We start from the raw sequence: 15,822 nt of genomic DNA on the forward strand, positions 1-15,822 counted from the left end.
TGGAGGGGGTCACTCATGAATGTGTCCAATCTCAGCACTCTTTATGTCTTTCACAACTCTTCTTTATTTATTTATCTTGAATTTCTTCAAAAATAGTCAACATGTTTTATTTTCAAAGGAAGTCTTCGGGGCTGTAAATAATATGAATATATACCAATGATAATTCATAAAATAATTGTGATGAACTCAAAGATAACATACATACATACACTAAAATATTATGGTCAGTTTACCCAATATTTGGTGCAACAGTAGGTTGCAGCCTAAATATGTAGGAACCACAATTGTGATTGTGATAAATATAATAATCCATGGTAATTTAAGAAAAAAGTCAGCATCTAGATTGGAATGAGTCAGAGTCTGTGTGTAGTAATATGATACAATAACCGAAAGTGTAACATAATGCACATTGATTTCACTTATGTAGTTTGGAACAACAATTTAATCTAAAACCCAACGATCAGCCCATGCCAATGGTCTACTTTCAAACTGTTCTCCTCTGGAGCAATGCATTATGCATTTGTAGATTTTCAAGATAAGGTTCAGTAAATAAGGTGCATAGGTTTTGAACACATTGTTTGTCATTTAGCATAAATGTTAAATAGTTCCTACAAAAGTAAATGGTCCAAGCATAAACTATATGTGGTTCAATTCTATTGTCTGAACTATATGGACAATTATTATGACTCTGCTCTGTACATAGGCTTGGGGTTCCAACTTCCATTAACATGTTTCTGTTGAATGTTTTGGGGCTGTGTTTGATTTAGACACTTGGGGTTCCTCTTGGTTCAGGGATGCCTTCCTGCCATGACCTTATTTCATCTCCATGTGTTCATGACGCCCATCCTGGTTTGTTTCAGGAGTCCCTTCACCAGTCAAAGGTAGACGCATTTCTGACTCTACATGGCAGCAAGTACAACGCAGTCAAAGTGCTGGGACCAGAAGAAAATGCAGAGAATGCTGAAGCTCGCAACATGGCGGTGTAAGTGTGGAAGTGACACTGCGTGCTGGAGTCAAAGGGAGGGTCTACAAGCACTCGGATCTGAAGGATGAAGTGGTGGGGTATTGTACGTGACAAGTGGGTTAAAAGAACCTGGACCATCAAGTACCAACTGCAGGGCTGTGTATGCCCATGTCAAAGGTATGGTGCATTTAGTGATTTAAGGAGGAAAGGAGAATGCACCATGGTGTAAAGGTAGGACATGAGCACACTAGGGTCAAGGAATGATTTAGAAAAGTTAAAGACAAGCAGGGGGCATGGACGAAGGTACGTCATTTTAGAAGGGGTGCAGAGATAGTCTGTGCCTGCAGGCAGAGAAGGAATGATCTTGCATATTGACGGTCAGGGTAGAATCTGCTCATACAAAAGTCTATGGCAGCGTCTTTATATGCTGGAGTACAAGCGAGGGCCTGGCAGTCTATAGCAGGGTCACACAGGGCCCAAGAGTCTGGTTTATGCAGGTTGGGGTTTAAATGAGAGTTAAGGCCACTCTGTTCCGGATCTGGCCCAGACACGTCAGTGGCAAACGCAGAATCTGGACACACTGGTGCCAGTTCAGTGTCTGGATGTGCTTTGTTCATTTTGTGTAGTTAGTAATTGCATTTTGTGGGTGGAAGAAGATTGATGTCCTTTCTCCTTTGTTCTTGCTCCTTTCTTCCCCCATGGTCTGTGTTCCCCACCTGCTCTCTTTCTGCCCTAGATTCCTCTTTCCAGTCTCCATAGTCTTCTCCCTGTGACCCATTTCTGCCTCTTTCCTCTTCTATCTCACCCCCTGGGCCTTCTCTGTTTCAGGTCGTTCTTGTCATTGTTTCTATTCTCACTCCTTGCTATTGTTCCTCTCCTCATCACTCTCTCCTTCTCAAATGTATTTCTTTCCCACAGGGACATGTGCCGGCAGTCTCCAGACTGTGAGTACTACTTCAGTCTTGACGCAGCTGTGGCGCTGAAGAACCCAAACACTCTCAAGAGCCTGGTGGAACAAAATAAGTGAGTTATTTCAACCCTCCTCCCCCCGCCCCCTCATAAGTTGCTCCTCCTTTTAAGTTGAGAGATCACTTACCTCATGGGACTGCCACTGAATAAAGACTGTGGAAAAGAAAGTGATAATGTTAGGAGGACAGGTGAGTTCAACCACTATGTTAGCAGTCAGGTGCTGCTTTGTGCCCCTCCCATAAACAGGTGGGGCAGTATATCTTCTGGAAACGGGTTGATATACTGTGCTGAGGTTTGGGAGACCATAAACCAGGTGATTTTCTCTTCTACTGGCGCATTCCTCTCCTCTCTGTGGATCCTCTTCCATCAGCCTGTTGGGAAAATCTCAGACCACTGGCTTTTGTTTGATTCCAGACTGGAGTTCATTCACCTGGTCAAAGGAGCCTTTGTTAGTGTCTTCTACTGTGTGCACCTAATAAACTGAATCGTCCATTAGCTGACCTCTGCCAACACCAAATCACGTTGATCCTTGCGATAATGATGAATGGAACACACTGTTGCATCGCTATTTTCACCAGGCTGACAACCAAAATATGTGTAAACTACAAAGAGAACAGAGCCAGACAGTTTTGAAAGGAGTGTTTTGGTCAGCAAGGCAGTAAACCAAGAAAAAGTGAGAAGGTTATGAAGCTCTACTTTGATGAAAGAGTATCCCAAATTTAATTCAACATTCCTACAATTTTACTAGGCTTCCTGGCTAAAAGGACCAATTTGCTATTGGATGCAGTTACTTTGTGGGATTGATGGACAGGTGAGGAGAACTGGTGAGCTGTGTTGCCCAGGGCACAGTGTAGTGCAGCTTCAACTGATAGATATATGCTGTCAGCTATTTAGTTTCGAAACCCTATCCTCATTTTGAGAGGCAGAGCTCTCTCCATAAAACTAACAAAGACGGATGATTAAATGATCACCTTCGATCCCCTAGTGTTCACACTTTAGAGGAAAGTAATATTTGGGGATTGGGAATGGGAGAGAATAACTATTGGACATTTTTAGGTCTCGCCTGACCCAGCGCATGCGCTGGTCTGGCGAGACTTATTGAGAGGGCTCCAAAAAGTGCTACCAGACCAGCCTAGAGCTACAGTGCATGTGCGCGGGCGCGCGCGCCGCGTTTTACCGCCATTACTTTCACTTTCTCGGCCGTGCGGCCGCCTTGATGTTTGATCGCTATCACTTTAACTTTCACGGCTGCTTGGCATAGCCAATAGGTCTCGCTTTTGGGACCTTATAAGTGTTTAGTTATGCAACTGGTGCATGGTTAAACACTTATAAGGTCCCAAAGGCGAGACCTATTGGCTATGCCAATGCTTGTTTGGGATGGTGGCCAGGATTTTATTTTGGTTTTACCTGCTACAAGCCAAATTTAAGTCGAGTCAATCCTCCCAGAGATGGTTCATGGGGCATTTTCAGACAGGTCAATTGTGTGTGTGTGTGTGTGTGGTTTATGATGCCATATAAAGAAGGTGCAACAAGGGTATTTTCTGAGTATTAACTGTGTACGTTTTTAATCCCAATAGGAATAGAACTGAATTGAATTTTATTTTATAAAATGTGCTGTTACCTGAGAGGCAGCCCGGCGCTGAGTTAGCTGCAAGAGGGCCAATGGTGCTTGAGAGGATTACTGTTGAAACAGCCGTATCTTTAGCATTACCTGAACAGAATATATGTAGGAGTGTTCCTTAGACAGAGTGAAGGGCGATGTAAAGTTTGGCCAGTAGATAAAAGAAGGAACTTCCCCCTATACAACTGTGCTACACCCCACATGCCCAAAATACCCAACTGGATACAAAGGTTTGCATTTGAGAACTGATAAAAATAACTTTAGCTGTAAATTGCACCAAACTGCTGTAAATTGCAATGATATGGGAAGCAATCAAAGAAGGATCTGGGGTACCATGTAAGATATTGAATCTAAGAGTGCATAAACACATACTAACAAAAGGGAACACATGAATCTGAATTAGCTTTGAGGTTTGCACCTGGAGGCAGTAAGCAGAAATAAATTTCAGGCCTTCAGGGAGGAATACAAGAAGAACTGAGAGGCAATGGGCAAGGCTGAGTATAATGATTACCCCACCACACAACATAGAGGTGGTGATCAATTAGGCACAATGTGGTCATGAAAAAAGTAACAGACTGTATTCCTTTCATCACCATAAAGAAACGGCATTTCTGCAAGGTATTACACTTCTATAATTGCAGAGTCCAAGATAGGTTTAGATGCACCAATTTTTATCTTAGAAAACTAGGCGCCATCTATATGTTCACTCTTTTTTTTTTTTTTGGAAATCTTTATTCGGTGATTAAAAAACACCATAAAAGCACATATATATACATGGATAAAAAGTCATTAAACATTAATCAAGATCCTTATACAAAGTTAGTGCAAATAGAGATACCGACATACAGGATCATAAAAAAGGAAAATCCAAAGTCTTTCATTCCTCTCCCCTAGTCATCTTTAATCGGACCGCAACCTTAATAAAATTCATAATACAGCACAATGTTAGTGGATCAGAGGCTTTTTGCAAAAAGACTAATGGGTCCCTGGCACGTTCCTGTTGGGCTTTTTTAAAAATATTTACAAGAAATCTGCGCCTGGGCATAGAGAAATAGGGACAGAGCAAAACAAAATGAAGGGAATCCTGCGGCAAGGTATTACACTTCTATAATTGCAGAGTCCAAGATAGGTTTAGATGCACCAATTTTTATCTTAGAAAACTAGGCGCCATCTATATGTTCACTCAATTCTGCAATATCCATGTGAAGTGACAGCTGTTCTGCAGAGTTTTCTAAAGCATTAACAGATTGGATGGCACCAATTTTGTGAGATAAATAGATCAAGACTGGCTGAGAGCAGGGTTTGCCGATTGTCAAGCTATGAGCGCGTCCTTCCTTAAAGTATTGAAAAAAACGAGAAACTACCATCATAATACACGCCTCTAATGTAATAAATACAGATACAAAGTATTGACAACTATTCGAACTAGGTGCATTTGATGTAATGCTACTTACCCTATTAGCCGTAGATAAAAATGGGTTCATATTGACTCACAACATGACAATAAATCTCTGCAAAACTCACACAACAGGATAGCTAAATATATAGAGCATGTCACAAACAGTGTGTTCACCTTGGAGCTCTATAAGTTTAGCTGTACCGTTGTGTGAGTTTTTATATTGTAGGGAGAAATTATTAACAAGCTTGATTCTCCCATCTCTCCTTATGTGTATGCAGTAAATCTCTGCAGCCTCTTAGCAGTGTTAGAAGATAACGGGGAAAGGAAGACTCTGTGGTCATATCTTGTTGTGTCACTGAAAAGGCATGAACTATACTTAAATTTAGATACCGGTTTGGACCTTGGTTTCTGCAATAGATATATGTATCTTCTAACTAGTTGCTAGAATGAACTGAGAACAGGAGACTACTTTTGGTAGTTATTATAGAGCGGAATGAGATCAATTTGACATTTTGCACCATCCATTCAACTGTTGGCTTCCACACTCAAGACAGATTTCAAGGAATGATGCAATGCAAGCTGTCATGCAGAGTATCTATTGCTGTGTATACAAAGCACATAGTTGTGCTGCCAGACATGCTCAAGACTATACAAAACTTTCACTTCTGAATTTTGCATCAGCAGGATGATTCTGAGTTGTGCATCAGCTGGGTGATTTGTTTCTGAAGGGTGTGTGTCGGAGGTGAGGAGGGGAGTGTCTGGTGCTGCAATGCTTATGTTCGAGGCATGTGGGCTGCTGAATTCATATCTGTGCATAGATCGCCGCCTAGTGTTGGGTCCGGATGATTGCACATTGTTGTCCTGGAAGAGTCTTCGAAGTATCACGAGATAGGTGGCTCCTCCCCTGGACTACAGTGCGCATGGGCATCCTCAGATTGTTTTTTTCCGCCATTGGGTTCGGATGTGCTTATCTTAGCTCAAGTTAGGAAAACTTTATTTAAGGCCAAAAGCCTTTAGGTATCGTCGGTATTGTTTGCGTTCGGTATCGATACTTTATTATACTTGTTCTCGACTTATTCCCCCTTCTCGGACCGAGTTTCGGTCCGAACATCGATCGATGTTCGAGGATGGAATCGAGGACCCCCTTCAAGAGATGTCCTCTATGTCATGCGAAATATCCACACATCGATGTCCATCCGTTGTGCAACAAATGTTTATCACCGGATCATGATGAGTCCAGGTGTATGGCCTGCGCCCGGTTCCGGTCAAAGAAGACACTTCGGAATCGACGGGCGGCTAGATTGGAGGCCAAACAATCGGCGCCTAACCCGGTTAACATATTCAGCACCGAGGATGAAGAAGTCGAGAGCGTCGAAGTGATAGACTCGAGCCATGCTTCGGAGCATGAATCCCAATATGACGACGATGATGAGGTGATCTTCGAGGACGAAGACGTCGTCGACGAGGTAGGAGACGACAATGAGGCCCTTGGGGCCGAGGAAGATAGCTCAGGCGAGGAGCTAGGCCAATCCGTCGATGCGGAGGCCGAGGGAGATAGTCTTGATAAGGCTCAGGTCGAGGGATCGCCTGCGGGCCTTACCCAAGATCGGTCGGATCGTTCTGCAGCCCCGCCTGAAGGCCCAGCTTCGAACATTTCAAAAGAGCCGGAAATATCAAAATAGACTGGAGTCGATTCATTGAAATCGAAACCAAAACCAGCACCGGTCAAATCGAAACCGAAAGTGCAACTGGTTCAGGTCGGATCGAAGGCCTCGAAGCCCTCCAATCCGTCGACACAGACGAAGGACGTCGGAGCCGATCAAAGAAAGAAGGACTTCGGTACCGAGAAACCAAAAAAGGACTTCGGCACCGAGAAACAGAAGAAGGCCCTCGGTCCCGAGAAGACGCAACGGCCTACGGCACCGAAGGTTGGGGCACCAACGACCAAGGTCAAGGTGGTCGATCCGACTACATCAACACCGAAGAGTGCTGAGACTGCCAAAATATCGGATCAACAGGGCGTCGATCCCAAACTTCGGATCGACAACCCGAAGGCTGGAAAGAAACCGAAGACTGCGTCGAGGCCTGTCTCCAAAGAGCCTATCGGTTCCAAAGCACCGTCTGCATTCACGTTGCAACAGGTGTCGGAGTCCCTAAAGCGCATCAGGGAACGGGCCACTCTCGAACCGAAAACGGGTCCCGAACCGCACAAGGTCGCCAAGGCTCACTCGGCGCCGGCACCGATCAAGTTTGGATTGCCACCACCAGGGGCACCGAAGATGTTCGATCTTAGGAAGAGTATCGAACAACCAAGAACAGTGTCCACGGAAAGAACCGATGTCGAAGACTCACAGGACCAGTTTATCGACGCCGACACTGGTAGGCTGTTGTTCCGCAAGCGGAGAATTGTTCCAGAAAAGGCTTTGGACTCATACAAGATTCTACTAAAGAGGAAAATGGCGTCAGGTTCGACACCAGTGCTTGTAGAACCTTACCACACCTATGATCAGGAACCACCATCCTTTTCTCCCACACACTCGGAGCCGGATGCAGGAGAGGGCTATATTGAGGATGATACCACTTTTCCTGTGGATAATGACCCTGATGATCAACAGCAAGACCAAGATCAAGCATGGGGAGACCCTAATGACCCAGGAGACCCACAAAATGCTCCTGACACTCATCTTTATAATATCAAACCATCTCCCACTGAGGATACTGCTGCTTTTAACGCCCTCATTGAAAGGGCGGCTGCCAATCACGGAGTGGAACTTCATTCTGACTCTGTGGAGGAGGATTTCTTGGTGGACACGTTCTCCACATCAGAAAGAACGGTCAAGACTCTACCAATGTTAAAAGGGGTTATTAAACATGCTAAGGACATCTTTAAGGAGACAACCAGGGCACGGGTATTAAACCCGAGAATAGAGAAGAAATACAAACCAGCCCCAGGAGACCCAATGTACATTAAGGGTCAATTGCCGTTGGACTCCATGGTAGTTTCTAATGCTCGCAAGAGAGCTAACTCGCAGACTTCAGGTGATGCTCTTCCTCCAGACAAGGAGTCCAAAGTGCTAGAAACATCAGGCAAAAGGATAGCAGCACAAGCAGCAAACATCTGGCGCATTGCCAACACTCAGGCACTCCTGGCCCGATACGACAGGTCACACTACGATACCCTAGAAACACTGCTAGAACACCTACCAGATGAATACAAAGATGGGGCGGAGCTCCTCATCAGAGAGGGGCAACTCATTACAAATGCGTCCATCAAATGCGCACTAGATGCGGCTGACACTGCAGCAAGGGCAATCAACACTAGTGTGATGTTTAAATAACAATATCCCGGCACTCCAAATTTTACAGTTGCAATTTGTTTTGGTTATTAACCACAAGAGCATAGAACAGAATATTGTCAATGAGACTGGCTACAGAACAGATTAGGTCCTCACAGTAATATGTGGAAAAAATAAATAGTTTAATTGCGAATTTTTACAAAAATATGAAGGAGTCGCAATCATCGGAACACTTCAGAAATAACTAGTGCAATGGGTAACAGAAATAACTAGTACAATGGGTAACAGTCAATATTTTTCATGAGAAGAGACCATGCGGTCTCCAAATCTTAGTCCAGAAGGATAACAGCCGACACGTGTTTCGTCACGTATAGTGACTTCCTCAGGGCTGCAGAAAAAATATCAAAATCTTAATTGACTGAATAAAATACATCTTGCAATTGATACATTCATTTTTCTAGTTTTTGCTAATCTTAAAAGACTTATTATTATAAAAATGGAGATTCATAAGATAAAGAATGGGAAATAAAGGAAAAACCCAAGAAAAAAAGAATATTATTAGATTAAGAGAACCTACTAAGTATGTGGCAAGTCATAGGAGTGATATCTAAAAATCAGAAATAGGTAAGAAAAGAAAACAATATAAAGAGAAAATTATTGTTTATCCCATCACCATACCAAGTGTGAAAAAAGTAAGTCATTTAGTAAGAGCAGCTTGGTGAGTATCTCAAGTCAAGCATAGGTACTAACCTTTTGATATAAGTTAGTGAAGATAATATGAGTAACAGTCGTTTGTTTAAACTTGTTCCCAAAGATATTTCCTAAACTCCAAACTAGAATAAGGGAGATTCTGTATAAAGTTCAAAAGAAAGCTGCGTTACAGATAGACAAATGACAGAAAGCCAATTAATATTAAAATGTAAGACCGGTTAATAAATTTAAGTATTTGATTTAGAAGAAAAGGAGAAAAGGGTAACTCTCCCGTAATTATTACCCTTATAGTTTGTTTATAGGTATTGTCTGTTTCCTAAAGAATGGTTCTGGTGCTTTTACACCTTGTCTTGCAGATTATAGAGTCTCCATCAGTTGTAACTAATATAAGTAAAAAACAAAATGAGATAAGTGAAGAATTGGTGTAAAGAGACAAAGAAAGACTGAGTAAGTCTAATGCATAAGAGTGTACATTGTTATACCTAGGGTAGAAGAAATTTATAGACCAAACTGTGGTGTACTATGGTCAGAGTACTTAGTTATGTTGTCTTTTCAGATAAGTGGACGTTGTCACATTCCTCGTGTGATTATATAATAATTGGTTACCTAAATAGTGAGAGAGTAATAGAAAAAATGAGATCTCCAAACAAAATAGTGTGATGTTGAGGAGGCACGCATGGCTGAGAATATCAGGTTTCAAACCTGAGATTCAAAATAATAACTTGAATCAACCAGTCAACCCAGACTTTTTATTTGGCCCCGAGGTTGACGCTACTCTGGAAAAGATTAAAAAGGACACTGAAACTGCAAAATCTATGGGGGCTCTACAGTCGCAGCAGTTTCGGAGTGGCTCCTTTCGTCGCCCCGGGAATAGAGGAGCTGCTAGAGGTCAGGGGTCCCAGCAGCAGTACAGTAAAGGAGGTACCCAGAGTACCTATAATAAAAACAATAGGGGTGGATATCGTGGATCCAGCACCAAAGGCAGAGGACGTGGACACAACAACACCAGGTCCTCCACCAATAGCAAACAGTGACGTCTTGTCACTGCCCCCCGCCCACATAATACCGGTCGGGGGGAGACTCCAACAGTTCCTGCCAGTCTGGAGATCCATCACCACAGACAGGTGGGTCAGAGAAATTGTCCAGTACGGTTATTGTCTGGAATTAACATCCAATCCACCCAACATACCACCAAGACATCATCCTATGTCCGCAGAGCACTTGACATTATTGCAGCAAGAAGTCCTAAGTATGCTGCAGAAAGAAGCTATAGAGCTCGTGCCTGTGGAACAGCGAGGGTCAGGGGTGTACTCTCTGTACTTCTTAATCCCAAAAAAGGACGGGTCTCTCCGACCTATACTGGACCTCAGACCTCTCAACCAATACATTCTGTCAGAGCATTTTCATATGCTCACCCTCCAGCAGGTTCTGCCGTTACTCAGTCAGGGAGACTTCCTAGCGACACTAGATTTGAAGGATGCGTATTTCCACATACCCATACACCCATCACACAAAAAATATCTCAGGTTCACTCTTCAGGATCAGCATTATCAGTTCAAAGTACTCCCGTTCGGGGTAACAACGGCGCCCAGAGTCTTTACCAAGTGCCTCGCGACGGTGGCTGCACACTTAAGGAGACAGCACATTCACGTCTTCCCTTACCTGGACGACTGGCTTGTTCAGGCAAAGTCAGCCCAGCAGTGTGCCAGCCACATATCCTACACCATTCACCTTCTTCACAGTCTGGGTTTCTCACTAAATTATCCAAAGTCACATCTTCAACCCGCCCATGTACGGCAGTACCTGGGCGCGACCATAGACACTCTGGCTGCCAAAGCTCAGCCAAATTTAGCGAGAATCAACAGCATACAACTGCTGATAAAAAAGTTCAGACCTCAACACTCCCTTCCAGCGCGAGTGTTCATGCAGTTGATAGGCATGATGGCCTCCTGCATCTTCATAGTCCCGCACGCGAGACTACATATGCGCCCGCTTCAGGAGTGCTTGGCACGTCAATGGAATCAGACTCAAGGACAGTTGAAAGACCTAGTGTTGGTGAGCGGTCGGGCATACAACTCTCTGCATTGGTGGAATCCACAAAACCTTTGCAAGGGCCGACCGTTCCAAGAGCCTGTTCCACAAATAATACTGACGGCGGACGCGTCTATCCAGGGATGGGGAGGTCATGTACTCAATTACACAGTGCAGGGACTATGGACAACACAGCAACAGAAGATGCACATCAATCTTCTGGAACTGATGGCAATCTTCCTGGCAATGAAGGCATTCAAAGTACACTTGTGCAACAAAGTCGTGTTGATCCGGACGGACAACATGGCTGCCATGTACTACATACAGAAGCAGGGAGGAACACACTCTCCACAGTTGTCTCATCTGGCTCAGAGCATGTGGAGGTGGGCTATTCAGAGGAACATGTTCCTCATGGCAGAACACCTCCCGGGCAAGGACAACCAAATGGCGGATCTGCTCAGCAGACACAGCCACCAAATGCACGAGTGGGAGCTACATCCATCAGTACTCCAACCGTACTTCCAGCAGTGGGGTCATCCAGAGATAGACCTATTCGCCACAAGGGAAAACGCAAAATGCCAAAGCTTTGCCGCCAGGTTCCCGCATCCACAGTCGCAGGGCAATGCGATATGGATGAACTGGTCAGGCAGATTTGCGTACGCTTTTCCCCCAGCGCCATTAATACCGCTAATGGCACGCAAACTAAGGCAACACTCAATGACACTCATCATGGTTGCTCCAATGTGGGCACGCCAGCCATGGTACACTACGTTGCTAGAACTTTCCGTGGTGCCACATCAAAGACTGCGACTAACACCCAAACTTTTAACACAGAACCATGGCGAAATTCAGCACCCAGATCCGCAACAGCTGAACCTGGCGATCTGGCTCCTGAAGTCTTAGAGTTTGGCTACCTGAACCTACCTCCAGAATGTATGAATATCATCAAGGAGGCCAGGAGACCCACGACCAGAGCTTGCTATGCGGCTAAATGGAAAAGATTTGTCATTTACTGTAAAAACAATGACATTAATCCGCTGGATGCATCCATTCAGAACATCATCTGTTACCTGTTACACTTATACCGATGCAATCTGGCATACAGCTCCATCCGTATACATCTAACCGCAATAGCAGCCTATCTTCAGAACAGGCAGCACCTCTCTTTATTCAGAGTGCCTGCCATCAAAGCCTTCTTGGAGGGACTCAAAAGGGTGATTCCTCCAACACACCCACCGGCACCGGGGTGAAACCTGAATGTGGTCCTCACCAGATTGATGGGTCCACCTTTTGAACCTCTACATTCATGTGAGATTCAATTCCTCACCTGGAAAGTAGCTTTCTTAGTGGCAATCACTTCGTTGAGAAGAGTTAGTGAACTCCAGGCACTAACCATTCAAGAGCCATTCATACAGGTTCACGCAAACAGGGTTGTACTGCGTACCAACCCCACATTCATGCCTAAAGTGAAATCGCAGTTCCACATGAATCAGACTATTGAACTGCCTGTTTTCTTTCCAAATCCAGAAAATGTCGCAGAGAGAATGCTCCATACACTAGATGTAAAGAGGGCCCTCATGTACTATATAGACAGGACAAAGGATTTTAGGAAAACAAAACAACTGTTCGTTGCCTTTTCTCCACAGTATAAGGGCAGCGCCATTTCCAAAGCAGGGATAGCCAGATGGATCGTTAAATGTATTCAAATTTGCTATGAAAAAGCTAAACGCACATTAACGATTCCTCCCAGAGCCCACTCAACACGAAAGTTAGGGGCGTCCATGGCTTTCCTAGGGAACATTCCTTTAGAGGAAATATGTAGAGCAGCCACATGGTCCACTATACATACATTTACTAAACACTACTGTGTAGATGTGCATTCAAAACAGCAGGCAGCTGTAGGACAGGCTGTTCTCAAGACCCTTTTTCAGACTGCTGCAGCTGGCACGGGCAGCCGCCGCTAATGGAAGGACTGCTAAATAATCTATGCACAGATATGAATTCAGCAGCCCACATGCCTCGAACCGAATATGCTACTTACCAGTATGCATCTGTTCTTGGCATGTAGGGCTGCTGACATTCATATCGCCCACCCTCCTCCCCGGCGCCTGTAGCGGCTGCAGCACTCAGAATTACTGTATAGCATGGTCATCACTTACTGTATCTACTCCATCACTGCCACAATGGCGAAAAACAATCTGAGGATGGAGAGGATGCCCATGCGCACTGTAGTCCAGGGGAGGAGCCACCTATCTTGTGATACTTCGAAGACTCTTCCAGGACAACAATGTGCAATCATCCGGACCCAACACTAGGCGGCTATCTATGCACAGATATGAATGTCAGCAGCCCTACATGCCAAGAACAGATGCATACTGGTAAGTAGCATATTCGCTATCTCATTCAAAAAATTGGGGATAAAAGTATATTGGCATTGGGCTGAGATCCTCTAACACAAGGTACTGGATATGTTCATGGGAACTAAGAGCATCAAACACATTTGTTGTATGTTTCCAAATTTCCCTCATGGGGGGGAATAGCAATAGAAGACATTGTGCTACCTCCCCATCTCCTGTCTGCTGTTTTTCTCTAGATCAGTAGGCCTCTTACCAAAAGGCTATGACTGCTGGGTAGCCTTCCCTACCCATATTCCCTATGCCCTCTGTGCCCCTTATGCACAGGTCCATCTTTCCACGTTGTAGTGCTCTGAAGTGGGTGCAGGCGATATACACAGTGTGCAAAATATAATGCAAGTTGGTTGTGGTTGCATGTGCTGCTGATTTTTTTTGTTTGTGGTTGGTACATTACATGTGGTTTCTTTCAGCTCTTCGGTCCTTGGTGTTTCAACAGCTGCTTCTTCTTTTTTCCATAGGTCTATCATCGCCCCTCTGGTGGGTCTTCTTGGGAAGCTATGGTCGAATTTTTGGGGAGCCCTGAGTTCAGATGGCTTCTATGCCCGTTCTGAGGATTATGTGGACATAGTTCAGGGGCAGAGAGTGTAAGTGTCAAAGACTCAAAATGAACAATTTCAAAATATTGGGGGAATTGCTCTACTTACAGTGCACAGCTGCAATGGTGTGATCAGTCGAAAAATAAATAATATAGCGTTGAGCATTTCATTGCATGCTGCTTCTCTGCAATCCTTTAAACAGAGCATGCCTCTGAGCTGTCCAGTTACCTCACCTAACATGTGTGAATATGTTCTGCAGTGCACTGTGTTCTGTCAGCAACGTAATACTCCCTCTGGTGCTCGGCCTCTTCACCTTTTCTGCCTTCCTGATGCTCTCCCTCTCTGATCTTCCAGGCACTGTGCATTCTTTGGCCCCAGTACTCTAGTCAAGTGCTCCCTATGCCACATGGAGCATCCAGGGGGACCAGAGTTCATTCGGTACTTCATGGCAGTACTACCATGATTTCTGGGCCACATATGTTGGTGACCCGAGCGACTAGCTTCAATACATTTCTTTTCAAAGTATTTGAAGGATTTGTTATTGGAAATATGTAGTCTTTTTGGGAGAGTTGGATTTTTTGGGGCACTTTTTGAAGGAGTTTTGTGAGGCAAACATAGTGGAAATTTTAAACGTAATTTTAGTCTCTGTGCATGTACTATTTTCCTCTGCCCTAAATTCATCTTACCACTGGATACCTTACTTTTCTCGTTGTGTACGATCATTCCGGATTTTAATTTCCTCTTTTCCCATTGCAGTGGAGTTTGGAATGTCCCATATATATCCAGTGTTTACCTGATGAAAGGCAGCACACTGCGTTCCGAGCTCAAAGAACTAGATTTGTACCACAGTGACAGGCTGGACCCTGACATGGCCTTCTGTCACAATGTGCGGGAACGGGTGAGTATAGCAGGGTGTCTACAGAGATGTAGAGGGTAGACCATCCAGGGGATAGCATGGGAAAGGACACGTCTTTAGGTCTGCAAAGGAGAAGCAGCCCTTGAGGACTCCAGATCGGAGGCAGGTTTGAGGTCTGTTGAAGTGAGGCAGAGGTTAGGTTTGCAGAGGGGAGGTTGGATCTGGCCTGTATAAAGGAGAACTAGGCTTTTGGTCTGCAAAGTGGTGATGGGCATTGAGTTATGAAGATGTGTGTTGAATCTTGGTGCCTGCAGAGAAGACATGAGCCTTAGGGTCTGCCGTTGGGAGACGGGCATTGGGATCTGCATAGTAGAGACCTACCTTGAGAACTGGGGTCCGCTAAGGAGGGATGTGTCTTGTGGTAGACTGAGGGTGTTGTGCCCTGGAGTGCACTTATGAGGAATGTGACTTTGAGTGCAGTGACGAACATGCCTTGGTATGCACTGAAGAGGCACATATCTTGGTGTCTGCTAAGGAGGAACATGCCTTGGCATGCATTCGCTGAGGGGGGATGTGCTTTCTCGTGCCCCGCAGAAGGACTTGCCTTGGTATATTGTTGAGTAGGGGTAGGCCTTTGTGTCTACTGAGGAGGGATTTGTCTTAGTTTCCACTGTGTGGGAGATGAGTTTTAGTGTCCGCTTGAAGATGCAGACCTCTGTGTCACTTGGAAATCATGAGAACAAGATTGGTAGGCAGAAGAGAGAAATGTGGATTCAATCACTGAAGGATATAGTTGACAAATGACACCGTTTTTGAGCAGGTAAAATGGCTAATTGTGCTCTCTATCTGGAGAGTGACTTTCATCACCTACTTTGCTTTAAGGGCAAAACGCCCTAAATTAAAGCTGTATATTATAAAAACATTCATGAGTAATAGGGGAAAACGCCATGCAGAAAAAGTCTGAAATATTGAGTGATCGGGCTTCCTATCAACTGGTGTGAAGGATGTGCATGCTTCTGGAGATG

At 44.6% G+C, this 15,822-nt stretch overlaps 2 protein-coding genes across 2 annotated transcripts in view; both read left to right on the forward strand.

Moving 5' to 3' along the window:
- PLOD1 (procollagen-lysine,2-oxoglutarate 5-dioxygenase 1) overlaps positions 1-15,822 on the forward strand; it is a 74,107-nt gene that overhangs the window by 30,494 nt on the left and 27,791 nt on the right. The window contains exons 10-13 of the mRNA XM_085609922.1: positions 861-982; positions 1,883-1,987; positions 13,864-13,989; positions 14,698-14,839. Of these exons, the coding sequence (XP_085466048.1) occupies positions 861-982; positions 1,883-1,987; positions 13,864-13,989; positions 14,698-14,839 (495 nt within the window). The remainder of the gene's footprint in view (positions 1-860; positions 983-1,882; positions 1,988-13,863; positions 13,990-14,697; positions 14,840-15,822) is intronic.
- Positions 5,907-10,376, forward strand: LOC146868400 (uncharacterized). Its single transcript, XM_085615426.1, has 2 exons — positions 5,907-8,276; positions 9,616-10,376. Exons 1-2 carry the CDS (start codon positions 7,233-7,235, stop codon positions 9,664-9,666), a joined length of 1,095 nt encoding a protein of 364 aa, XP_085471552.1. The 5' UTR covers positions 5,907-7,232; the 3' UTR covers positions 9,667-10,376.

This window comes from Triturus cristatus, chromosome 1_2, assembly GCF_964204655.1.
Source record: "Triturus cristatus chromosome 1_2, aTriCri1.1, whole genome shotgun sequence".
Lineage (NCBI taxonomy): Eukaryota > Metazoa > Chordata > Amphibia > Caudata > Salamandridae > Triturus > Triturus cristatus.